Source organism: Zingiber officinale, chromosome 9B (genome assembly GCF_018446385.1).
Source record: "Zingiber officinale cultivar Zhangliang chromosome 9B, Zo_v1.1, whole genome shotgun sequence".
In the NCBI taxonomy this organism is placed as follows: domain Eukaryota; kingdom Viridiplantae; phylum Streptophyta; class Magnoliopsida; order Zingiberales; family Zingiberaceae; genus Zingiber; species Zingiber officinale.
In genome coordinates, this window is record NC_056003.1 from 38,596,695 (window position 1) to 38,620,849 (window position 24,155).

Genomic DNA, 24,155 nt, shown 5'->3' on the forward strand with positions numbered 1-24,155 from the left:
TGTGGGCCCCGTTGTTTCTTAGACGTCGCTGGATGGGACTCGATTGCTGAGTTGTCTAACACTTGAGCAAAAACGGCACTTAATCAGCACTACGCATACTTTACTTGTGATACGTGCAGCGCTACCCGCTTGGGGTCCATCCACGTAAAGCAATCATAACGCAGGTACAGAAGGTAGACAGAAGACTTAATCCGGAAAAGAAGAAGATGCGTGGTATGAAATTAAAAAACCAAGAGAAAAAGGAGCTTCTGGAGAGACGATTCTCCTACTCCTTCAGCGCGCTTCTCTCCTCTGCTTCTCCCGATTTGAGGCAACAGAGGAAGAGTCGATTGATAATGGTGGCTACGGACGGGAATCTGACGTCTTAAGTGAGCTCAAGGTACAGTTTTGTTTTTTTCTTTCTTCTAACCAAGAATCAGAAATCCATAGGAATCGATCTCGAGGGATGTGATTCTTCTTTTTCGGGATCTTTCTACTCTCTTCTTATTTGTGCGCTTTTGTGGTTTCGTGGATTTCTTTTGCCCCATTGGATTGGCTCCTCAGGGGGATTGGTCGAGTTTGGGAGTCAATTTGGAGCAAGACCAATTTCGTGTACGAACGATATGTTCTTTAATACGATTTCAGCGGAATCATTAGGATTGAACGTCAAAATCCGATTTTGAGCTTAGAATCTATTCGTTGGTATTCATTTATCTAGGAGACTGAGTCTGAAAAATAGATATTGAAATGAGAGGTTTTACTGGGGTGCATATGCTTTTATATAAGTGGAGGAGTTTGGGGTACCATATGAAGGTGGATTTATTTTGACTGATTTATATTAGTGCACGCTTTACCTCATTTCATATTTGTTAGTAGCATTCACTTGGCTACTTATTTAAGAAGTTCTCATCTACTAGATATGTTTGCTTTTGGACAAGCTTCCATATTTGGTATAATTGCTCTTTTTATTAAGTTAGTGAATTCTTGGGCTTTAGACTAAGTCTTAGACAAAATGTTTCTTATGTTACCATTTAAAATTTTTACAAACTTTTTGGTACTGATTGCAGGTGATTAGAAGAAAATGGGATATTTGAAATAGGCTTTTAGGTCTAAATATATATAGGTTGTTGCTTAGGCTGCTGACCTGAAGCTTGCTTGATAGACACTTATGTTCATTTGCACATTCTGATAATCTGCTTTGTACAACATGGTCAAGCCATATGTAAGGAAGAAGGTGCAGCTTCCTCAATCCATTTTCTTTGCACCTGTCCAGGTCGTTGTTTGGGATCATGCCATGTAGTGAAGACATCCTTGGGATTAGATTTTCATTTGCTTGCAGGAGCTTTGTTAAGTTTGTTTGCTTCTGTCTGGTTTAGAGGTGATGCTGATATTAACGACTGACGTCAAGACAATTGTATTGCTGCATAAGAAAGTATTTGAAGAATATCCTTAGGTTTACAAGGTCATGGTTTTTGCCTTCTACGCTTCTGAATATAGTGGATGGCTTCACCCAAGCTTATTGTTTTCTCCACTAGATCGATAAAAAATCTGTGGTGATTTTTTGAATTTCAACTAGATGATGCATGTAATTTGTGGATCTTTGTCGAGTTACTGCTGTTGATCCAAATTTGATCCATGTGAAAGTGTTTTTTTCCCCAGTCGGTGATATAGCAAATCAGAAATCAGCACTTCTACTTTGTATGTTTTTGAAGCCATGGAAACAGCAGGGCATATAGCTTCTCATCTACTTCCTTCTATTGGGCCTGCACTTGTGATATCTGTGGGATACATTGACCTTGGAAAGTGGGTGGTAGCTGTGGAGAGTGGGATCCAATTTGGATATGATCTCATGTTGTTTGTGCTCTTCTTCAACTTAACTGCCATTTTTTGCCAATACCTCGCAACTTGTGTTGGCATGGTCACTCGAAAAAATCTTGCCCAGGTACTAAATTTTGTAGTTATTTGGTTATAGTAGATTTTAAGTATTTTTCCAAAACCTGTTTGTGTCTGTTATTTGATATACTTTGTTTTTTGTGGAAAATGATGCTGCATCAGTTTTGGTGATGCAGCATTTTATGATGGAAAGTTGTATTTCCAACTAGTGTTATGGCTTGTAAGTTTTAAATCAAAGTAAATATAATAATATCACAAAAAGTCTTATTGAAATTCCTTGGAACCAGAACTGTCCTTTCACTGTAATCTTGAATATGATGTGCACATATAAGTTCCAGATTGATATGTTATCAATTGGCTAAATTTGGTTTCAATTTTGATTTAATTGTCTGACTAATGTCTTCATCCTCTGTAGCAAAATCAAGTTATATGCTAACATCTGTGTTTGTTGATTTTGCAAAAGATTTGTAGCGAGGAATATTCCAGATTGACATGCATGATATTGGGGGTTCAAGTTGCACTGTCCATGATTACTTCTGAACTAACTATGGTACTTAATGTGCTATTTGATAGATTCCTCTTTCTATCTTTTATCATCCCAAATATTGCAATACAAGTAAATTTCTTTTCCACGGATGAGCCTTTAAAAAAAAAAATTGCTTGATCAGATACTAGGAATTGCAAATGGGATCAACCTTTTTACTGGTGTTGACCTAGCGACTTCTGTTTGTTTGGCTACACTGGGTGCTGTTTTCCTGCCTCTTGTCATCTTACTGGTAATTTAATCCTATCCTTCTTCCATCATCAATTTCATGCAGAAATGGAGTTGGTTATGCTCACTGCATATACATGCTGGTTGAGGTGCAGGGCAAATTTTTGGGTGAAACAATATACACAATTATAGCAGGGTTGTCTTTGCTATTTTATGTTTTTGGGGTACTAATCAGTCAACCTGAAATTCCAATTGTAAATGATGTACTTTTTCCGAAGCTGATTGGGGAGAGTTCATATTTATTAGTGGCTCTTCTTGGTGCAAACATAATGGCACATAATTTCTACATTCACTCTGAAATTGTGCAGGTAAAGGTTTCTATGATGCAGTCATTTGTTGTTCATTGTTGTGTACTGCTCCTGCTATTCTTTGTATGCAACTTTTATATATTTATTGTAGCTATATCACCTTACTTCAACTTCTTTTTGGTTAGAAATTGCATAATTTTCTCATCCTTCTTGAAGAAGATAATCTGAAAATTATCATGAACAGTAGTCCAGGATTAGTATCCTACAACAACAACAATAACCAAACCTTATCATGAACAGTAGTCCAGGATTAGTGTCCTAAGGAAAGCAAAAGTTGATAGAGTTGGTTATAAACACAAACATCTATCCCATAATTTACAAGTAGAGACCTATTCAACTAGCTGAGTTTATGACTGGTTGTTGTCTGTAAAGTTGTATTCAGTTAATATTCCAGTAGTGTTCTTATCCATTGTGCAAAGGAAAACTGTTCTGAGCTAGATTGTTTGATACTGATCCAATCTTTGTTGGAAAATTGAAAATCAGATGGAAAAGTGTGATAAACAATCAGAAATAGTCAAGAATCCAACAGGAGCAAAGGAATATTGGTTGTAATGAACTTGAAACCAATTGGGTGAAGTAGTTGGACTAAAGTCTACATACAATGTTGCTTCTGTCATAAGCAGTAGATGAAAAGGACTGCAAATGCTGACACTAAGGGCTTGTTTACTTGAGGGGAGGGATTTCAAATCCATGGAAAGGGGTGGATTAGAGCTTACAGACTTCCATATCCCTAGTTTACTTGGAAAACTTCCGGAGGGAGTGGATTCAATGAGGTAGCCAACAGATCCTAAAACCACGTCCAATGCTTCCTTTCTAACTTGGGGAGAAGTAATGGACAAACAGTAAATTGTAGGTGAAAAGGTCAATTTTTTTTCCTTTTCTTAAACGAGAGATTATAAGTTTGTTTGCTAAGCCAATCCTGATTGGCCCTCATGTTGGCCATGTCCATATGGTCCCTGCTCCTTTCCCACAAGTTGACCTCATTGGTGTACATCCTTTGTGCATATGACACATCAACAATCTGCTGGAGAACTCATAGGAGGTCAGGGATAGCTCAAGGAGCTGCAGGAGATGTTCCTTCGCATTGACGACTTGCTCAATTTGATCAAGCTTCACTACTTACCCTGAAAGTGGAGGGTGTTCATGACCATACACGTTGGTCATGACTTCTTCTCCATCACCTTCATGCTACACTTCAGTGTTGGTTGTAGGTTTAAACACATGATGCAAGCCCTCCATTGCATGGCCATCAAGGTGCTGCTCTTCTCTGATGGTGGCATGGTTCCTGATGATGCTAGAGTTCATGTTGGCTGACTGAGAAGGGCATCTGTCCTTGCATTGGTTAGGATGACCATGAGCAGCTGTTCAAGGGCTGACCTATGCCATTCTGTGCTGGGCAGCACAAGTTGACACCCTTGTGAAACTGCTCTGATCTGGGACTGAAATTGGTTTCAGAACCTGTATTTTAAACCGTTTATATGTTGTTCTTATACTTTTTGAAGTTCACGCATCTGTTCAATCGAGCACATGCAACCTTGTATAATGGGTCTTTAGCGCCCTATAGGTGTCTAATATCTGTAATAACAGCAAAATCTACAACATACAGAATGCCATCTTATGTAGGACGGATGTAATGGTCTGAAGAAAAAAGAGAAAATCATTCTGCTGTGGAACAGTATGTTTCTTCTGTAGTAAGTTGATATGGCTGTATAGTGTGTGCTGCTATGATTGATTTCAAAATAGTTTCTCGGTATAATCGGCATGATTCAGTATTTTTAGTCTTTGTTTGCAGTCATATTTCTGAGGACTGTGTTTCTTGCAACCATATGAGCCTGGTTTCTATTATTTCTTCCTGAGTTTCTTTCACTAACCACTAGAAGTATTTATTTGAATGTTCCAAATGTTGAATATCAATCTACTTGTGTTCAGCAAAAAAAGACATTCCTCAATGCTTCGATGGGTGCCTTGTTTCATGACCACTTTTTTGCAATCGTCTTCATTTTTACCAGCATCTTTCTGGTAAATTATACGCTGATGAGTTCAGCAGCAGTTGTTTTTAGCAGAACAAATGTTATGTTCAGCTTTCAAGATGTTTCTTTGCTTATGGATCAGGTTATTCACCTCACCTCTTTCGCAGCTTTCTTTTTTTTTTCTTTTTTTTTTATTGTAATATTTATATATGCTTGTTAAAGAAGCTGATTTTTGAGTCGCCTGGTATTGCTGGAAAGACCAGATTCCAATGTTTTCATAATCTATTTTTCCCAGGAGTATATGATAGGCTGTTTCATCTTTTCATTAAGACTGAATTTTGATGAAGTTCTCAGTTTTGTCACTGGACATCTGTTCTAGTTGCTACTAAAAAAAAATCAGAATAATATATACAATTGTAGCAAAAGGTGATTACACTCACCGGAATAATATATACAAAGACCATAAACTGGTTATCAACTTGATTTACAATAGAACTTTTAGTATCAGCTGCAAATTTAGAAAATTGGACCTGCTGCTTGGTATTTGAATGAGAGCTTACTTAGCATTATTGTTTTACAAGAAGCAGGCCATCAAGTTGGCTAACAATATAACTTATAATATCATCTGCAAATTAAGAAAATTGGATCTGCTGCGTGGTATTTGAATGTGAAATTTCCTTAGGATTAATGTTTTACAAGAACTGCCCTTTTATAAATGCCAGCTAATCATAGGGTTGTCTAAATTTAGAGAATGACGTTGAAAATTCCTGCACGATTGGAATCATAAACTGAAAATAATATCCAATGTGATAGTGGCAGGTTGTTGGTACTATGACATTGAACTAAGGCATGCACAGCAGAAAGTTTAATCTGATTACAATGCACTATGTGCAAAACAGTAAAAAAAGAGTTCTTTCATTGTATGATTGAAGTGAAATGGATTTATGTTTTAATTTTTGGTGGTGTGGAGCTTAAATAAACTTTGGACGTAGTTCAAGGTGCCTTTTTCAACTAAAACTGTATAACACTCATTAACAGTTCAATTCTTCCTCATTGGAAATTCCAACGTTATTGTTCTTTTCAAATATCTTTTATCATCACCACAAAAGTAACCCCCTGTCTGACCTATCTTTCAAAAATGGAAGATCACCATTCTTATTTCTGCATGGTCATTACAGTCATTTCTTTTTCACAGTAGGATTGTTCTATTGGAGAATCACAACTAGATTGATGCTGTAATCCAGATAGTACTCTCATCAATTTTCAAAAATGGAAGTTGACATTCTTATTTCTGCTTGGTCATTTGCACACTTAGTCATTTCTTCTTCACATTAGGATTGTCCTATTGGAGAATCACAACTAGATTGATGCAGTATTCCAGATAGTACTTGCATCTATTTGTACTGATCTCCTTGTGTACTTCTGCAAAAACATTGGTTTAGTGTTTACAAAATATTGGTTCACCATTTATTGATTAAAAAGTTAAAAAAGAAAGCTTTCCAAGTTGTGCTATGACATGTTCGTGTAAAATGTTTGGTATATTTGTTACCCTGCTTGCAGCATCTTTTATTTTTCCAACATATCACTATATCAGTACAAATTATTTATACTGCTATCCTGAGAAAAATGTGTGGGGCCAGTAACACTTCATTCCTCATTGACTTGCATACTGATAACTTCTGCATTTCTGGTTTTCTTCTGCAGGTTTTTAGGACTCCTATTGCACCTGTAGCAATTTTTCTGGTCCTTCTCTTCTCTAGTCAAATTACTTCTCTAACTTACAATGTTGGAGGGCGACTAATCTTACATTATCTTTTTGGTGCAAAGATCTCTTCATGGGTTCATCATCTCTTAGTTAGATCTCCTTCAATTGTTGTAGCTCTCTGCTGTGCAAAATGTGCTGGTCCTGCGGGGATATATCAGTTGTTTATTTTTTGCCAAATTGTACAAGCTATGCTTCTTCCATCTTCTGTGGTTTCTCTTTTTAGAGTTGCATCATCCAGTTCGCTGATGGGATCCTTTAAACTCTCATTACATATGAAAATATTGGCTTTGTTTGCCTTTTTTGGGATTTTTGCTTCCAATATCATCTTCATAAAAGACATGTTATTGGGGAATACTAGCTGGGTTAACAACATTGGAGGAGCTACAGGAATCACTAGGGCAGTTTTTAATGTTGTGATTTTGCTTCTTTCTTGTATTTCAATTGTTTCTACATTTCATCTGGCAATTACACCACTGAATTCTGAAAGTGGTGGACCAGAAACGAAATTATGGACCTCCAATGTTCAAAAATATCGGCATGAATTAACTCAGGCGACAGAAGATATTGATCACCGCAAAATATCATCTGAAGAAAATCAATTTGCTGTACTGGAACCTGCTTTGGGAAATTCTGTGGGGAATCAGCAGGATAAATTAGTTGTAGAGGTCCATCTTCATCCGCTGGACACACCTGTACATACTGAAGATCAATTTCTTCAATCTGTGCCTGTTCTCAAAGATACTGCTCATTATTCCTCTTTAGTGGATCATGCAGTGAAAGCTAAATCCTTTCCTGATACTGATTTGGAAATTGCGCATGAGACATCTAGTGATAATTTGTCTGATCCTGGTGTCTTAGATAAGTTCGATAAAGGGCAAATCCTAAGGGATGTTTCTATAGAAACTGATTACACAGATAAAAGTAGTGAAGGGACTTTGGAACTTGAAGAATCCTTTTCAAAGCCTATTTCTGGAGGGTATTCTGTGAACTCATCTGCTCAAAGTGCTGAAGGAAAAAGTCTTGATAATGACTACAGGAGCTTATCAAGATTGTCTGGATTGGGCCGTGGATCTCGGCGTCAATTGGCAGTGATCTTGGATGAGTTCTGGGGTTGTCTTTTTGATTTTCATGGGAACCTAACACAAGAAGCAATGCTGAAAAAGTATGACGTTTTATTGGGAATTGATACCAAAGTGACATATTCAATGGGCTATAACTCTCCCAATGGAAGGAGTTTGTCCAGTTTGAATTTTATAGGAATTACGCCTTCGTCCCATGACGTGCTGCTGGAAAATTCTCTTTTGCAAAGATCCTCTGGAAGTCTATGTGAACCTATACAAAGACCTTACTCTAGTTTACACATGCCACAGTTTTCTGAGGATAGGGATTTCCAGCCTGCAACAATACATGGGTACCAGATGGCATCTCATTGGAAAGGAAATGGGACAGGGAGAAATTATTTATCCTCGTATACTTCTCAACCTCAAACTACTATTAAATCTATTTCACCACTTGTTCCAAGCCTTGGAGATTCCGTCTTATATGCTCATAGACAGAGTGGACTAGGCTTTGCTGGATCGTCTGTTTTGCAGAGTCCAATAGCACCGAGAGTCAACAGAGGAATGCTTGAATCATCTTACTATGACCACTCCTTGATCGAACCACCTAGCGGTAGTGTTGGGTCTTCTGCTTATGCAAAGAAATACCATAGTTCTCCAGATATTTCTGCTGTTATTTCTGCTTGCAGGAATTCCTTGTTAAGCGAGATGAAGAAGCCTATAGGCCCCAGATCATCTTTGGGTCAGATGACCTTGGAAAATTCACAATACAATAACATTTTATCTGGGACTGGAATCCCATTAGCATTTGATCAAATTTCCCCGACCAAACTCCATGACAATGTCTTCTCGCTTCAGTCAAGCATGAACCAGGATGCCAAATCACTTTGGTCTATACAACCATTTGAACAACTGTCTGGAGTGATGGAAAGAGACCAGACAAGAAAAAGAATAATCTCTGACAAACCAAGACTTGCCCCTAGAGAAATTTTCTCTTATTCAGAATCAGAATCCAAGTTACTTCACTCTCTTAGATTTTGTATCCAGAGGCTTCTGAACTTGGAAGGATCAGATTGGCTCTTCAGACCCGACGGTGGTTCTGATGAGGAACTCATTAATCAAGTTGCTCTCAATGAGAAAAGTGTGTGGGGACATGGCATTGATGATTTTCATGGAGTATATTCAAGTGAACTTCAGTACTATTCCTCCACTAATAAGTTCACTTCGGTCCAGCGGGACAAGGAGACAAATTCTTCTTTTCCTTTAAACATTTCTAAGTGCGGAGATGATTGTATTTGGCGGGCATCACTTGTTGTGAGTTTTGGAGTTTGGTGTGTTCGACGCATCTTGGATTTGTCACTAGTTGAGAGTCGGCCAGAGCTATGGGGAAAATATACATATGTTCTCAACCGGCTTCAGGTAAATTTCTCTCTCAACATTAGTTAAGAAATCTCTGCATTATGATTGAGCTAAACCAGAATCATGACAATAGGATAGTGTTGATTGTTCACTGACAACTGTGAAGAGCTATTGATGTTTTTTTCCCACTAAAACAAAGAGTTAAACTAATAATACTTATCAAGTCAAATGACGCCACCATTAAGTTTGCTGTGCCTGATTCTTGGAGAATTCAGTGGGTGATATCCTGGTAATTAATACAAAGTGGCAAGTCCTGCTTTTGAGTTGAAGAAATCGACATTGATGTGTAAGGCAAAAGAACAATGTATTTTGGATATGCATAACAAAAATTAAGTGGGTGCCAATCATAAAGTCTATTAGCGTTAGGGAGCGGGTTCATGATGGGTAATGAGTGTGGCAGAACTCAAAGAGTGACCCCTAATAGACTAACTGATCAGGAACCTTCATGGGGTCTTTAAGCCCATATGCCACACTGAATGCCTCATCCCTAACGGGGCCCCATCAAGGTGCTCACTTTCGTTATTCTTTGTTATGCATATCCAAAATATTGTTCTTTGCCTTAGCACCTGGACTCACTCAAAACTACATCAGTGTTTCATGTGAAGACAGAATAACTACTGGTCAAACCCATCAATTTTTTTTTTATCACGAACTGCATCGAGCAACCTAATCTTCTAAAATTCTGAACTAAAACCTCATGAGATGGCTCATTATTTTGTAAAGATACAACTAGTTTGTGCATGCTGTCAAGCATACAAAGTTCATATCTACTCGAGCAAAAACCTGTGTCCTTCAGGAGCATCTCTTGGGTGAATTCTGACTCTTTTATATAGGATTTTTGTGCTTTTAGAAATGGCTTCATTTTTTTTTTTTTTGTTCTACCTTTAGCACGCCCTTACCCCTAGATCTGTTTTCAGATATTTTATCTTTCAATGCTCTATGCCTGTCACACCCCTTGTTGCTCCTTTTGCCCTTAATCATCTCATCTAACCTTATTTTCAAATATCTTCCAGTAAGCAGTAACAGTCAAGAACAAAGGAGTTGGTATATTGTTGGTGATAGAAATGCATTAACGCAGTCCAGAATTTGATTCTATTTAGATTTATTCAAAGTTGTCTAAACCATTAATTTTTATAATTTATTAAAAAAAATTAAAAAGTTTTTTAGTGTTTTAAGAAAAGCCTATTAGGTTTTATTAGAAAAATTATGATTTTATTTTAAAAAATCAGTTATTTTATAAAGAAGAGGTTATGATATCAAATTATACAAGGGTGTTAGGATCTCATATAATAAGTTTTTGAGTTAATATAATTTGTAATTTCTTTTTCTCTCCGCTGTGCTACGTCATGCATATTTCCTTTAATCTTTGGTCATTCACTGCACATTGATTACCTTTCCATCTCGATACAGGGAATTCTTGAGCTTGCATTCCTTAAGCCCCGGTTTCCGCTCACAGCATGCTTGTGTTTTGAAGACCAACCAAATGATAGTAACAACTGTTTGATGCAAAGTTTCCTGGACAAAGCTGAAATGCCAGTCGGAGGATCCTTCACGACTTCATGTATGATCCTTGAGAGCATTAAGGATGTTGAAATTGCAGTTGCTAGCCGCAAGGGCAGAACAGGTACTGCTGCCGGAGACATTGCATTTCCTAAAGGGAAAGAGAATTTAGCCTCCGTTTTGAAGCGATACAAACGTCGGCTATCAAACTAGTTTCCAAGGGGACATGAGCTCGGCATGGTTGAAAGAGTTGTGTTTGCCTTCCATGGGTGTTGTTATAAGAGTGCAAATTATATCGAAATACAACAGAGGTGTAAAATTATTGTCTGAATGGTTTTGTTTTGTTTTTGAAGTTTTTTTTTTGTAATTTTTTTGAGAGACAAAATCCATTTTGTTGGATCTCTTCTCTTGTAAAATGTAATAAATTGTGAGTTTCTTCCTCGATCTAATTTTACAGTTATTGTGTATTTGATGAAATTTGAAAGGGAGTTTTATTTGCTAGGAATGATTACGTATCTTATACTATAAATTAAGAATATAGATTCTTTAATAATTAATTTTGATGAAGTTTAAATTAAATTATGTTAATATTTTTTTTCATATTCAATAATTATTAGTAATAATTTTTTATTATTTTTTATATAAAAAAATATGGACTGTTATAATTTTTTTTTAAATTTCATATCTTAGAATTAATAAATTGTGAGCAATAATTTTCTATAAATATCTTAGGTTGTCGGTGATATTAAAAAATATAATTTTTTCGATCTTTCGACTAAAATTAAGTGTAATATTTATTTTTATCAATTTAATTCATCTCAACATATTTTTTATTTCAAAAAAATATATTTATTCTATATTGTTGTAGACAATTATTATATTAAAATAAATCAATACAAGTTGATTAAAAATATTATACATAGAACATTTTATATCAAAATATATTCTTTTTCAATTTAATTAAAATTATTTAAATTTATCTTATTTTGATTATGTTAAAATAATTTTGATTAAGTTTAAATAGTTTTAATTAATTCTTTTAAAAAGTTATATAAAAATATTCTACATATATTATTTATTAAAATATAATTTATTTTAACACACATATAATATATATATATATAAGACACTTGATAATTTTTAAGGTGTTACTAAATTATTGTATTTTGAAATTTATGTGTATTTATTTTAAAATTAATGTGTAAATAAAAAGATATCCCTTTATAAAGAAATTCGACGAGTAGATTTTTTACCGCTGGCTTAATTAGAGGTTATATTGCAAAATGATTATTGTCAAATGGACGCTCGTGATTATTATCACTGAATCCGACGGTCAAAAGGACTCGTCGTTCGCTTTTAACCCTTCTCGCTCTCAGTCCCCGCCGCGCCCACTGCAAACCCTAGCCGAAGGCCATGGGTGAGTCGCCTCCCCAGGATGATTCTCATCGCTGACTCCTCGTCATCAATTTGGAGACTTCCAGTGTTTGATTGATTTTTTCTGTGGTTTTTTTTTTTATCTTGGATCTGTGCTTCCAGGGGCGTACAAGTACGTGTCGGAGCTATGGAGGAAGAAGCAGTCGGATGTGATGCGGTTCCTGCAGAGGGTGCGGTGTTGGGAGTACCGTCAGCTCCCGTCCATCGTGCGCGTCACCAGGCCCACGCGCCCTGACAAGGCTCGACGTCTCGGTTACAAGGCAAAGCAGGTACGATCAAATATCAAATTCCAATTTTTTTTTTTTAATTTCTCTCCTGTGATTCAATCCGCGTTGCTATTTGCGAATTTTGCATGCTAGATCTTTGGCTGCTTTCGACTAAATTGCATTGTGTTCTTGTTTCAAGAAGTCCTTCGGATTTTCTCTGCTAATATGTTGCTATTACTTGAATTGTAACTCTGTTCCTTTATCAGCAGTATGGTAGCAACAAGGGCAATTTTTATTCTTAAATGATAGATGGTTTAAAGAATGTTTCTTTAGGAAGCAGTTTAATTGGATGTTACTTATTGTTACAACTATTTGACTTGTATGAATAAACTCATATACCAACGTCAGTGAAGTTGGAGAGGAACAAAATGAGAATTTACTTGTGTGATTTTGTTGTTGTTTTAAAGTTGTTTATTCATGATTTAAAAATTATATTTTAAGGAACATTTTAGTTGGATTTTCCTTATTGATGCAGTTATCTGAGCTGTACGTATAAACTCATATATCCAAGTCAGTAAGTTGGAGAAGAAGAACAAGATGATCATTTAATTTGCACCAGTGTATAACTTGTTGGTTCCTTGACTGATGTCGGTCATGTCTCTCTAGATTTGTGTGTGGTGGAATGAGCATTAGTGGGGGAAATCTTCAAAGTGTCTGAAACTAAGAGGGAGATTAAGCATTAAAAAAGAATTGATACCAGAGCTCAAGGGAATTTTATAGGGATATTTAGCATTAATGAAATTCTTACAAGATCCTAACCATATGAAACAAGTTCTTAGTAATTCTTCTATGCTAATCTTTATATAATGTTTTACATAAGTTGCAGCAATTGAGTTATTGTTAAGATTAAGTTGGTTGGGATTAATTCAGCAGGACCAATTGTCCCTGCTGAATAAAGATTATTTATGGCCTTGCACAGCATTAGCAATTTCAATTTTGATTGATAAAAAATTTGAAACACAATCTAATCAATCACTCCTGGCATCTCTACTTCTCTTGCACCCTTAACTGCCTCTCCCATTTGATGCTCTTCTCACAGCTGAAATCGCAAGTCTGAGGCACTGATGAACTCCTGTCATCTTTCCTCTTTTTCATCACTTTTGTGTGAAATATGTTGTGTTATGTCTTTACTTATTATTTGTTTGCTTGTGATTGTAAATTTCTTGTGATCAAATAATATACTTTGTTATACATATGCACTGTGAGGTGATTTGACCGCATGACTAACTATTAGTGGATTGGCTATAGGACTTTAGCCCTCCAATCTCCATTAAGTAATATTTCGATTTTGTGTGCCCAGGGTTATGTCATTTATCGAGTTCGGGTTAGACGTGGTGGGAGGAAGAGGCCAGTTCCAAAGGGTATCGTCTATGGAAAACCCAAGAATCAAGGTATCACTCAGCTAAAGTTCCAAAGAAACAAGCGGTCAGTCGCAGAGGAGAGAGCTGGACGAAAGTTGGGAGGCCTCAGGGTACTAAACTCTTATTGGGTTAATGAGGTGAGATTAGTTTTCCTTTTCATGCTACTGAACGGTATACATCAAGGTATTCCTGATGTTCTGGATTTGCCAATGAACCTGCTTGCACTCTCATGTTATGCAGGATTCGACCTACAAATACTTCGAGGTCATCCTTGTTGATGCAGCTCACACTGTTATTCGCAATGACCCAAGGATTAACTGGATCTGCAAGGGGGTTCACAAGCATCGCGAGCTTCGTGGGCTCACCTCAGCTGGTAAGAAGTATCGTGGTCTTCGTGGCAAAGGGCATCGCCATCACAAGGCCAAGCCATCACGCAGAGCAACTTGGAAGAGGAACCAAACGTTGTCACTCCGGCGATATCGTTAAGCTTGCTTTCATGGTTTACTTTTGTCTAGAATTTGAGGTGATTTCAACTTTAAAATTTTAGTTACCTATTCTGTGTGCTTGTTTGGTCCTATAAATTATGTGATTTTACTCAACTTTGGACCTCTATGAATCTTTTGATAATTTTCATTCCCATATATTTTGAGTAAGTATTATTTTCCTGTCAGTTAGTTGATAAATGAGTTTTTATATGGATATGAGTTAAAATAAAAGATATAAGTTATAACTGCTCAATTTTTTCTATGTATTTTGAAATATTTTTGCTTGTTTAAAAATTATAATCAATGAAATCTTTTTAGTCAATAAAAGAATATAAATGCATTTTCTTAGGGGTGTCTTTCCCTTCAATCAGCTATCATTTTATTTTCAACCATTAAAATTTTTCCTTAATATTAAAAGTGACCTTGGTTTAATACTTTCCTTTACCAATTTTTATCCGCAACCCTACTCAGCTGTATCCGTAATTCTTCCTTTATCTCCCATCTCCTCCGTCAGCCGTAGCCCCACTTCAATCGGCCACAGCCCACCTCCGTGAGCCCTCTGGAATTTTTTAAAAAAATAATAATTAATAATATATATTTGAAAAACCTTTGCCTCTGTTTTAATAGATCATTCATCATTATACGTTGCTAGAAAATTAAAATTAATTATATATTTAAAAATCTCTTGACCTAAACTATCTATTAGTCTCACTTTTATAAAAAAATATCATAACTTATAATATTAAATTTTAAAAATAAATATATAATAATAAATAGATAAATTAAATGTAGAACACGAAGTGAAAATACTAAATTAAAATTGAATGGAGTTAAAACTAAATTCAATGAGTAGACACAAAAATAATAATTATATTGGTTCAAACTGAGATCAAATTATGACCTAATAAAATTTAAGATTTATATAAATTTAATTAGTTTAAAATAAAATTATGATATTTTTGAAAAAAAAAATCTCTTTTATTTTTTTTCTCCCTATGCATATAGCCTCTGTTGTGTAATATATCATCACAATATAGGAATGTTAAATATTATGAGAAAATGATATCACAAACGAGTTTTTTAACTTGAGTCATGAATAAATTTTGAGGATCGGCATATCATTATTTGAACTAGAACTTAGGATTAAAGTTAAAATTTTAAATTTAAGTTCATTTTTATCCCTAAAACTCAAATTTTAGATTTTATATTGTGAAAATCGACATGACATATACTAGTGTTTGAAATTTTTAAAAATTACTCCGAAATCCTTACTACGCCACTGTCATATGGTATTTTGGTTAATTTCAAAATATGATTTCTTGTACCTTTGAAAAGGAAGGAATTACAATGTTTGCAGAGCTGTTTGTTGCTTTCTAATTTACAATGCTTGCAGATCTGTTTGCAGAGATGTTTCTATCGTGCAGAGCTATTTGGTTTATTGCATTTGTTACAATGTGATGATTTTGTAGCTTCATTATTGCTTTCTAACTTATAATTAATTTAGATTCAAATGTGTATGATATGTATAGGAGAAATGTCAGTTCGGATCCTCTGTCCTTAAATTTCTCTATCCCTGTGTCCCCTGCCGATCGGACGGACCAGATTACATCTCAAGATATCATGACATTCTTAAGATGTGTGCAATATCCTCGTGATATGCAAAGACATCCTTGAGATATAATCTGATCTATCCGATCGATAAAAGGATACGGGGACAGAGAAATTTAAGAACAGAGGATCCGAACTCGAGAAATGCAACTCTGATTGGTTTTATATGGAATACCCAACTAAAAATATGTGTGAAGAAGAAGAATTAGGCCAAGATAAAAGGAGGGAAAAAAAAAGTAAATAGTCTTATGTTTTCAGTTGCTACTTGTAGTCATTAGGTAATAAATGTCAAAACTTTTTCCTTGACACTTGTACATTTTATTTTATTTTATTTTTTTTATAGTAGCTCCTTGTGGAATACATAAACAAATTAAAATGAAAAAAAAACACTAAAATACCTTTAGGGATAATTTTAAGGTAACATTTATGTTATTTAAAAAATAGGGAAATTATTTTTTAAATATATTTTTTAATATATGAATTAAAAAGGGTAAAATCAAAAACTTATTTGAGATCCATTAGTGATGTTGATTCGAAATAAACATTATCACTTAGAATCATATTCATTTTAGAATGTGAACCTGATAATGCAATGAATTATGTAGAGTTTATAACTGCAACACTTGTCATTCTATGTGAAGCAAATCTACCATCAAATAGCAATTTGGCTATATCTGTAGGGACAATATTTATCATTCTAGTTAACATCAACTAACTAGGGGTGAACATTCAGCTATAAATTGAACAGACTAAACTAAACAAATCGAATTCAAACAAATTAAATTTCTTTTAAATAAAATTGAATTTTTCTTTTACTATTAAATGATTAATCCGAATTGAACAAACTTTTCTTATATCAATCAACTAATGACATTATAGTCCAATGATATTGGATAGTCGATTTATCAATCGAATTGCACAATAGTTATCCGATGCAAGTATCACAATGGACTTCTAGAATTTGAAATTTTAAAATCAATATCAAACCGGACAAAGTGAAAATATCAAGATTTTTTAAAAATAATAGTACTAGAATTTCCAAATTAATCAAACTGAACTTCCTAATTTAGTCAATTATTTTGATTCAATCAAGATTTTGTTCACTCCTACTACTAGCTGATAAAAAAAAAATCTAAATCCAAGGTTAAGAATGTAATCAATAAATTGCAATTTACGAGGAGGGATATAGAAGATGACTTTCTAGAAGTAGTATGAGGCCAAAATTATAGCAAGAAACTTACTAAACTACACATAAAAAATACTTGAAGCAGTTGCAATATGTTGGTGATTGATAGCAATTCCAAAACACTATGTTTTGCGGGTGCTTCCTTCATAAGATTTCTCGAGTTTTAAACCACATTTAAGATATATATTCATGAGTGCAACGCTATTATATAAAAGTCAGATGCTGTTTTACACATATCTAAACTTAAATCCATGGAGTAAAATGAACAAGATTTTAAACCCCATTTCCTATGTAGTTTGCAGGAATGGATTCCATAACATTTATTCTAAGTTCCAGTAAAAGTAAACGGGAAAATAACCGGACCTTTTTCGTCATCTGCTGTTAGTATTTATGAGAAAAGACGCCGATATGCTTCTGCTTCCTGGGCCATTTCGTCTGGTGTTCTGTCCTTCCTTTCCTTGTCTAGATCAAGTTTCTCCTTCATTTCCTTTTCTTTCGAATCAATCTATCAAGAAATAATTGGAGGAAATCATATGAAACTGAGTGGCATGGCAATGTATCGCATAAGAACATCATTACTTGTTCTAACCGAGATAAGTTTAGTGATTGTACAAGGCAAAGGATAGACATGAATACTACTAACCTCATCATAGATATCATCATTTTTTGTGAAATCTCCACTTCTCCTGGGAAGAACGTGAATATGCACATGAGAAACTGTCTGCCCAGCCTGAGGTCCATCCTGGGACATTATAGGATATACTCCTCGATTTAGTAATACAATACAAAAGTTGCAATATAAATAAACATCAAAATAAGGGCTATTTGAATACGAGATACATCAAATCTACAGTATGTTTCAAAAAAACATTTCCCTTTTTTAAATATGTAACTTAGTGAAAAAAAAAATTGCATTTAGCAAGATGACAGAATAATTCAGGACCAAACAACAGTTCGCTCTGAGGTTTCATACACAACAGCAAGGACGAAAGAGACAAATTAGCAGCTCCTAGTCCTATAAACCAGAAGATCAAGGTGACCTCAAGGCCTTGTCACTGGTTCATTAAATGATTCAGAAAAGAGGCCATGACCTCACTAGGGTAGAAACGACTTGGGATCAACCTTATAAATATGAAACTAGAATGTGGAATGATCTGGAAATTATCACAAAATAAATCAATGGGGAAGCTCCTAGCTGGCAAATAGTTTCGCCTAATGTATTTCTTGGTAGGTTAGCCAAGATAAAATTATCACACCCAAAAGAGGTCAATAACTTTTTATAAAATAATAATATAATCCAATAGCAAAGAACTTAAATTATATGAACTAAATAGCGTCTCATGAATTTATCCAGTTCAACAAATATGTGTCTGAACAAGTATTTATCTTTGATTTGGAAAGGCTATCCTGTAAAAAAAAAATCCACCTAACTTGAATCAAAATTTCCTTAATAAGAAAGTTCATCGCCAATTCAAGCAAGAAACTTGAAACCATGAAATTTGGTAAAATTGTAACTTCAAGACCCCTTTTGTAATCAATAAGATTTAGAATCCCCACATCCAAGTGCATCTTAAGGCTTACACTAATGTACTTAAATTGCTTCCCGTTAGCTGATGAACAATAAATTGTTATTTATAAGTATGGTGTTTTCATTAGTGCAACACCTTCGTAATCATCAAGTCAGTTAGAAAGGGAAAAATAAATAGTAATCATCTGTCAAATTTAGTAGGAGCATTCCATAAGGGATGACATAATCAATCTCTGGCATCTGCTACTTCCTAACATAGACTAAATAGCTAAGTTTTGCTCAACCAAACTCCGATCCTTACTCTGGAATTGCCAAAAAATGTGAATTATATAGTTGAATATTTTTTTCTTTTCGAGAATGCTAAAATTCTTGCATGGGCATGCTTCAGTAATATTGCAACAAAAAAAAAACAAAACCAAAGAAAAGAAACTGAAGTTGTAGGATTTAATCCTAAAGAACTAAAGAAGAATAAGAGCTTTGAAGAAAAGAAAATTTCCCCCAGACTCCAGAGATAAATCAGCATTTGTAGGACAGATAGCAATTATCCAATCAACTATGGGAAAGAACCTAAGTCTCATTAACACAGCAGATATGCTTGAGAAAAGCTTCTAGACCTCAAGCAAAATAGTGTGGTCAAGTTAAACATAAAACAGAGATCAAAATAAATGTTAACATCCTCACCTGGATTGTGAACGTCAATGAGGATGCTTTATGGTAATCCTCAAGATGGCCACCAACTTCCTTGGCAGTAAGCCATAAATCGCAAACCTCATCAGCAGTGAGATCAACAAAGCGCTTTACTTCACGCTTTGGGCATATTAGTACATGTAGAGAATGTCAAGGAATAGAGTGCAAAAAAAAAAAAATGTTTGAATTGAGATATTTTGTTGACGCATATAATGGACTAAAATGCTATCAGAAATGGTGATTGCACGCTTAACATAGCTGCAAAGCACAAGAAAGAAAACTTTGATATGCATTCATACATCATCAATTTCCAACTATTTCAAAAAGGTTAATTTGGCAAGGATATGACCTGCAAAAAATAAAAGAAGCAAGTGAATAGAATGGGGGAGATATATAACAACATAATTTTTGATAAATAAACAGTTAAAAAGAAACCATTCACAAATATAAAATCATATTCCACACACAAGATTATCTTGCAAGAGAATAAATGACTGGTTAGTGTTTTGTCCAGATATCTAACTAAATGTTATCAAGCACTTGAGATATAGAAGGTAAAACCACAAACTTTTATATGTTTTTCCCACAAATTCACTGCACCATATGCACAATAACATTAAAAAAACAAACTATTAAGTTGGAAACCCTAGGTAAACTGAAATCAGGATACTTGAATACATTCTAAAATATATTTAAACTCATGATTGACCTTTATTTATGATGAATAGCTAATTGATAATCAAATTAGATGTTTGATTGCAATATCATATGCTTAAGTAAGAAGATAGGAGACAATACAAGTAGCAGTTCCCATACCTTCCTCAAGAACAATGAACTATTACTGCTATACCAATCAGAGTTAGAGGGTGGAAGCACTACTGAGATAAAATCATGGTTCTCAAATTAGATAGCTTGCTAGAAAATAGAAATTTTACATTACTCCATTTAATTGCATCCTGACAGTAATAGATCACCTGGGGGTCTAAATGTGCAAGCACTTGAAAACATTCATGTGCTCATTATGCTGAGTGAATGGAAGTTTAATCAAAGAGGCATTCTTTACATGCATTCTTTTGGGGGAAAAAAATGAATGTAATGAAATGCTGGAAGAGAATTAGAAAATACTGAATATACAATGGTCTTAATTTTTCAAGCATTCCATGATCATGATCATGATCAAAATGGTACAAAGAGATAGAACAGGGTAAAGGCAAGATACTCAGATTAGTCCATGCAGATGGAATACTTTTATATGTTTATTGATGACATTGTATAATTACACAAGAAACGGTCCACAAGTATTTAGCAACTAACAAAACTCGACCACAGGAACAATTTGGGCATGCTTAGGTTAAGAAGGAGAATTTTTTATGTTGGAGAAAATACAAACAAAATCAGATTTTACAAACATGTGCCTGATAAGATGGATCGAACTACATCCTACCAACTCTAACCGAAATGACAAAAAGGCATCTACTTTCAACACCATAAACAGAATCATAGCATTAAAAATTGAACAGAAGCATCAGAGACTCTACATTGATTTAGTGAAGGAAATATGAAGCCTTTCGTGAGTAGGAACAATCCAAAGTTCGAAAACTACCGAATTCAAGAGAGATGCAGAGAGAATTATAGTCGAGGGAAAGCGTACCCGGCACAACAGGACGCAGGTTGACCATCGCGTAACAGTACGGAGTGGAGCGGAAGACCTCGGTCTGATGAATCTTGTACGGGCCGAAGGTGTATGTCTCGGCCTCCGTCATCTGGGACTGAAGCTTGGGACAAGATCGAGAGGGAGGCCGCGCGCAGAATGAACGAATCCGAAACGGAGGGAGGAGAAATGAAGCAGCCGGAGTGAGGGAGAGTGTATGCAAGCCGAAGAGGACGGGCGGCGAGATAACGCCGGACAACTGTCGTCGGCCTCCGAGTCCAAATCGCAGATCAAGCAGCAACAATCCCTTCATGAGTTTTGTAGAGCAAACCCTACCTCGAGTAATTCCCAAGTAAGATCCGTCCCTCTTTGAATATACCAAAATAGCCTTCCTCTTCCCAACAACCCCTCGCTCGCCTCCACTTCGACGGCGCCGTCAAAAATCTCCCCCTCGGAGCTAATTCCACTCGATTACGCCTTGCTCCGCCTCAGTAGAGCCATCAACTCCAGCAACAGGCTCAAGCACTCCAGCCTCTTCGGCACCCAATCAGACGCGGCGTTCGTGGCGACGTCAGTGCTCGAGTACGACGACGCCGAGATCACGGCATCAGAGACGGTGCGGCGGTCGAAGTCCGGCGCCTGCATGACTATCGACTAGGTGAGGTGCCGGGGGAGAGGGGGTCTTCGACGAAGGGTATTTTAGTGATTTCGCACAGAATAAAGTGAGAACAAGGTGAATTCCCAATAGGCTCGACCTTGTGGTCCGTCTACGGCTCGAGCTCTGCATTAAAAATTATATATTCAACTTTATCCATTTAATTTTTCAATAATTATACCAACGGCAATAACAATTAAGTATTTATTCCATTAAATAAAGACGATTATAAAAATCCTTTTATATCATTGAATTTTTTATTTCTTACCATAATCGTTAGTTATATTTAACTGAATTTTATTCTATTCTATCCTACTAATTAAGTGTTTTTTAATTTATTCCTTCTATATCATTGTAATATTTACTCATTGTATAAATATATTTATTTGTATTATCTTAAATGCATTTTAAAATTTGTTAACCAATATTATGCCTAAATTTTGATATATCAACAATAGCTTAATAACAATATTAGACACAGTCTAAGATAAAGTTGATAAAAATGGGTCCAGTACAATAGAGAGATGCATATGTGAAACACAAATTATTTATTTATAATAATTATTAAATTAATTTATGGAACATGTGAGTGTTATTAGAGTGATAAATGAATAAAGCTCGGTGCCTCAGTCAAATTTTATATTGTTCAAAACTTATTGATAATTAAAGTAAAATAAATCAAGCCTAAAATGAAATAGTTGTTAATATTATTTTTTTTTAATGAGAACTTGATTTATTTATATATTTATGTGATAATTTAAAATTTATATTTTGAAATTAATTTGTGAACTTAATATTATATATTTATTTATTAATTTTGATAGTTTCTTTTTTATTTATAGATTTGATAAAAAAAATTATTAATTCATGGTCGCATGGTGACATGAATTAATAATTTTTTTTAAATTATTAATCCATCATGACATTGTAGATGGATATTATTCGTGAAATTATCTAACATATAATAGTACATCAGTAGTATATATTTTTGATAAAGTTAAGATAAATGTTTTATTTATGTATTAGTTATTATTCTAAAGATTAATAGTTGTTCATGATTTACCTCTTTCATATCAGTCCTGAGATAAATTAATAGAGATATTATAAGTGAAAACGTATTCATTTTTTGTCATGATTGATTGTCTACATTCTTAATTTCTGAAATGGTTATAATATTAAGTTTCAATTTTGATAATAGAAAAAATTAAAGATTGCCAATCAATTTCAATTCTCTCTCTTGCCGACAGCCAAAAAGGAAACAGTTTTACCAGTCACCCTTCTCTGGCTACCTTATTTGGGATGATGAGAGAGGCAATCATTGGGCTCCATCTCCATTTGCCATTTAAATTCTAGGTAAAATAAACGGGTTGTAGAAATTGTTCTGTAGAAATTACAAAAATTACGTCTTGCTCAACGTGCCAACGAGTCGCCGACTACTCACGTGTCGCGTCCTCATCCGCTACTGAGACGCGGCAGTGCTCCAACTACTTTCACGTGAACCATCCAGACCCTTAATATCTGACATGGGGACCCACTTAGTTAAGTCCATAAATATTCAGGTACTTCTTTGGTACTAGTAAATAAAGTCCATCTCGATAGTTCGATTGAATCCACTTCCTCTCGTACGTGGCGCCCATCCTTCGCCGTGAACTCCGCGTTAACTCCCGGATCCCAACAGGACCGACTCGACGTCGACAACAAAAACGCAACACGTGTCCATCCGACCCAGTTTCGCATCTCATTGCTCACCATCTTCAATTCCTGTTCCATCCTGCGCAGGCGCTAAGTCGTCCGCAAATCAATTCGCGACTGGGAGAGGTTATGCGAGCGAGCGAGCCCGCATACATCCTCCTTGCTCCCTATAAATCCCTTGCCTTGTTTGTTTGGTCTCCCATCGATCGGATCGACTGAGAAAAGTAGCGAGTGGAAGAGAGTAGAGAATGGCAGGAATCATCCACAAGATCGAGGAGAAGCTCCACATGGGAGGAGACCACAAGAAAGAGGGAGAGAAAGCTGAGCACGAGGGGGAGAAGAAGGAGCACAAGGAGGAGAAGAAGGAGCACACGAAGGAAGGCGAAGGGGGAATAGCCGAGAAGATCAAGGAGAAGATCCATGGAGGAGAAGGGGAGGAGGGAAAGAAGAAGAAGGAAAAGAAGAAGGAGAAGAAGAAGCACGGGGAGGGAGAGCATGACGGGCACAGCAGCAGCAGTAGCAGCGATAGCGATTAGATCCATCTAATCGCCCATATACCTTTCTTGTGTTGTCGCAGTATGGAACTTGAAGGTATGCTCTGTTTTAGGGTTCGTTCGGCTCTGTAATAGCGATTAATCTGACAATAAAGTGCTGTTTGTGTTGTAAGATTGTGGTGTTTTTTGTGTTCTTGATCTAAATCGATGATGGATTTTGTACCTGATCTGAAAGACTTGATGATCCACGAAAAAGATGACGATGATCGAGAAAAATTGAGAAGATTATTCATCGATAATAACACATTCTTGAAGTTGAAGTAATGAAGTTCTATATATTTCTTTAGTCTGATGATCTCCTAAAGTTTAAATAAATAAAATTGAGCTCATATAGTCTATTTAATCTTAATCTTATAGAATAAAATATATTAAAGTTAATATAAT

General features: G+C 35.4%; 4 protein-coding genes across 6 annotated transcripts; 3 read left to right on the plus strand and 1 right to left on the minus strand.

The window, feature by feature from the left end:
- Positions 1 to 223: 223 nt before the first annotated feature.
- On the plus strand, positions 224 to 11,105 carry LOC122022452 (protein ETHYLENE-INSENSITIVE 2-like). Of its 3 annotated transcripts, none has more exons than XM_042580467.1 (8): positions 224 to 379; positions 1,047 to 1,921; positions 2,336 to 2,422; positions 2,541 to 2,648; positions 2,740 to 2,952; positions 4,882 to 5,064; positions 6,627 to 9,164; positions 10,575 to 11,105. In XM_042580467.1, exons 2-8 carry the CDS (start codon positions 1,694 to 1,696, stop codon positions 10,875 to 10,877), a joined length of 3,660 nt encoding a protein of 1,219 aa, XP_042436401.1. In that variant the 5' UTR covers positions 224 to 379; positions 1,047 to 1,693; the 3' UTR covers positions 10,878 to 11,105. The 3 variants fall into 3 exon arrangements, with proteins under 3 accessions (XP_042436401.1, XP_042436403.1, XP_042436402.1); XM_042580468.1 differs by having other exon boundaries at positions 234 to 379; positions 1,639 to 1,921; XM_042580469.1 differs by lacking the exon at positions 2,740 to 2,952.
- An 862-nt stretch (positions 11,106 to 11,967) lies between these two features.
- LOC122025234 (60S ribosomal protein L15-2-like) lies at positions 11,968 to 14,366 on the plus strand. Its single transcript, XM_042584002.1, has 4 exons — positions 11,968 to 12,081; positions 12,201 to 12,367; positions 13,665 to 13,862; positions 13,966 to 14,366. Exons 1-4 carry the CDS (start codon positions 12,078 to 12,080, stop codon positions 14,209 to 14,211), a joined length of 615 nt encoding a protein of 204 aa, XP_042439936.1. The 5' UTR covers positions 11,968 to 12,077; the 3' UTR covers positions 14,212 to 14,366.
- Positions 14,367 to 17,190: 2,824 nt separating this feature from the next.
- On the minus strand, positions 17,191 to 21,584 carry LOC122024623 (bifunctional bis(5'-adenosyl)-triphosphatase/adenylylsulfatase FHIT-like). Its single transcript, XM_042583280.1, has 4 exons — positions 20,869 to 21,584; positions 19,214 to 19,360; positions 17,648 to 17,746; positions 17,191 to 17,509 (listed from the first exon to the last, which is right to left on the minus strand). The coding sequence occupies exons 1-4, from the start codon at positions 21,181 to 21,183 to the stop codon at positions 17,393 to 17,395; spliced, it is 678 nt and encodes a 225-aa protein (XP_042439214.1). The 5' UTR covers positions 21,184 to 21,584; the 3' UTR covers positions 17,191 to 17,392.
- A 1,743-nt stretch (positions 21,585 to 23,327) lies between these two features.
- Positions 23,328 to 23,945, plus strand: LOC122025622 (protein SRC1-like). Its single transcript, XM_042584458.1, has one exon. The coding sequence runs from the start codon at positions 23,466 to 23,468 to the stop codon at positions 23,751 to 23,753; it is 288 nt and encodes a 95-aa protein (XP_042440392.1). The 5' UTR covers positions 23,328 to 23,465; the 3' UTR covers positions 23,754 to 23,945.
- The last annotated feature ends 210 nt before the right edge of the window (positions 23,946 to 24,155 follow it).

What these genes read in the sequence shown, in the direction of transcription:
- LOC122022452 (XM_042580467.1), top strand. Translation starts at nt 1,694, where the DNA reads ATGGAAACAGCAGGGCATATAGCTTCTCATCTACTTCCTTCTATTGGG. An exon ending in TTTCTTTGCTTATGGATCAG is followed by an intron (nt 5,065 to 6,626) that starts GTTATTCACCTC and finishes TTTCTTCTGCAG; the next exon opens with GTTTTTAGGACTCCTATTGC. An exon ending in ATGTTCTCAACCGGCTTCAG is followed by an intron (nt 9,165 to 10,574) that starts GTAAATTTCTCT and finishes ATCTCGATACAG; the next exon opens with GGAATTCTTGAGCTTGCATT.
- LOC122025234 (XM_042584002.1), top strand. An exon ending in TCGGTTACAAGGCAAAGCAG is followed by an intron (nt 12,368 to 13,664) that starts GTACGATCAAAT and finishes TTGTGTGCCCAG; the next exon opens with GGTTATGTCATTTATCGAGT. An exon ending in ACTCTTATTGGGTTAATGAG is followed by an intron (nt 13,863 to 13,965) that starts GTGAGATTAGTT and finishes CATGTTATGCAG; the next exon opens with GATTCGACCTACAAATACTT.
- LOC122024623 (XM_042583280.1), bottom strand. Translation starts at nt 21,183, where the DNA reads ATGAAGGGATTGTTGCTGCTTGATCTGCGATTTGGACTCGGAGGCCGA. An exon ending in TGCGTCCTGTTGTGCCGGGT is followed by an intron (nt 19,361 to 20,868) that starts ACGCTTTCCCTC and finishes TGACATTCTCTA; the next exon opens with CATGTACTAATATGCCCAAA. An exon ending in CATTGACGTTCACAATCCAG is followed by an intron (nt 17,747 to 19,213) that starts GTGAGGATGTTA and finishes ATAATGTCCCAG; the next exon opens with GATGGACCTCAGGCTGGGCA.
- LOC122025622 (XM_042584458.1), top strand. Translation starts at nt 23,466, where the DNA reads ATGGCAGGAATCATCCACAAGATCGAGGAGAAGCTCCACATGGGAGGA.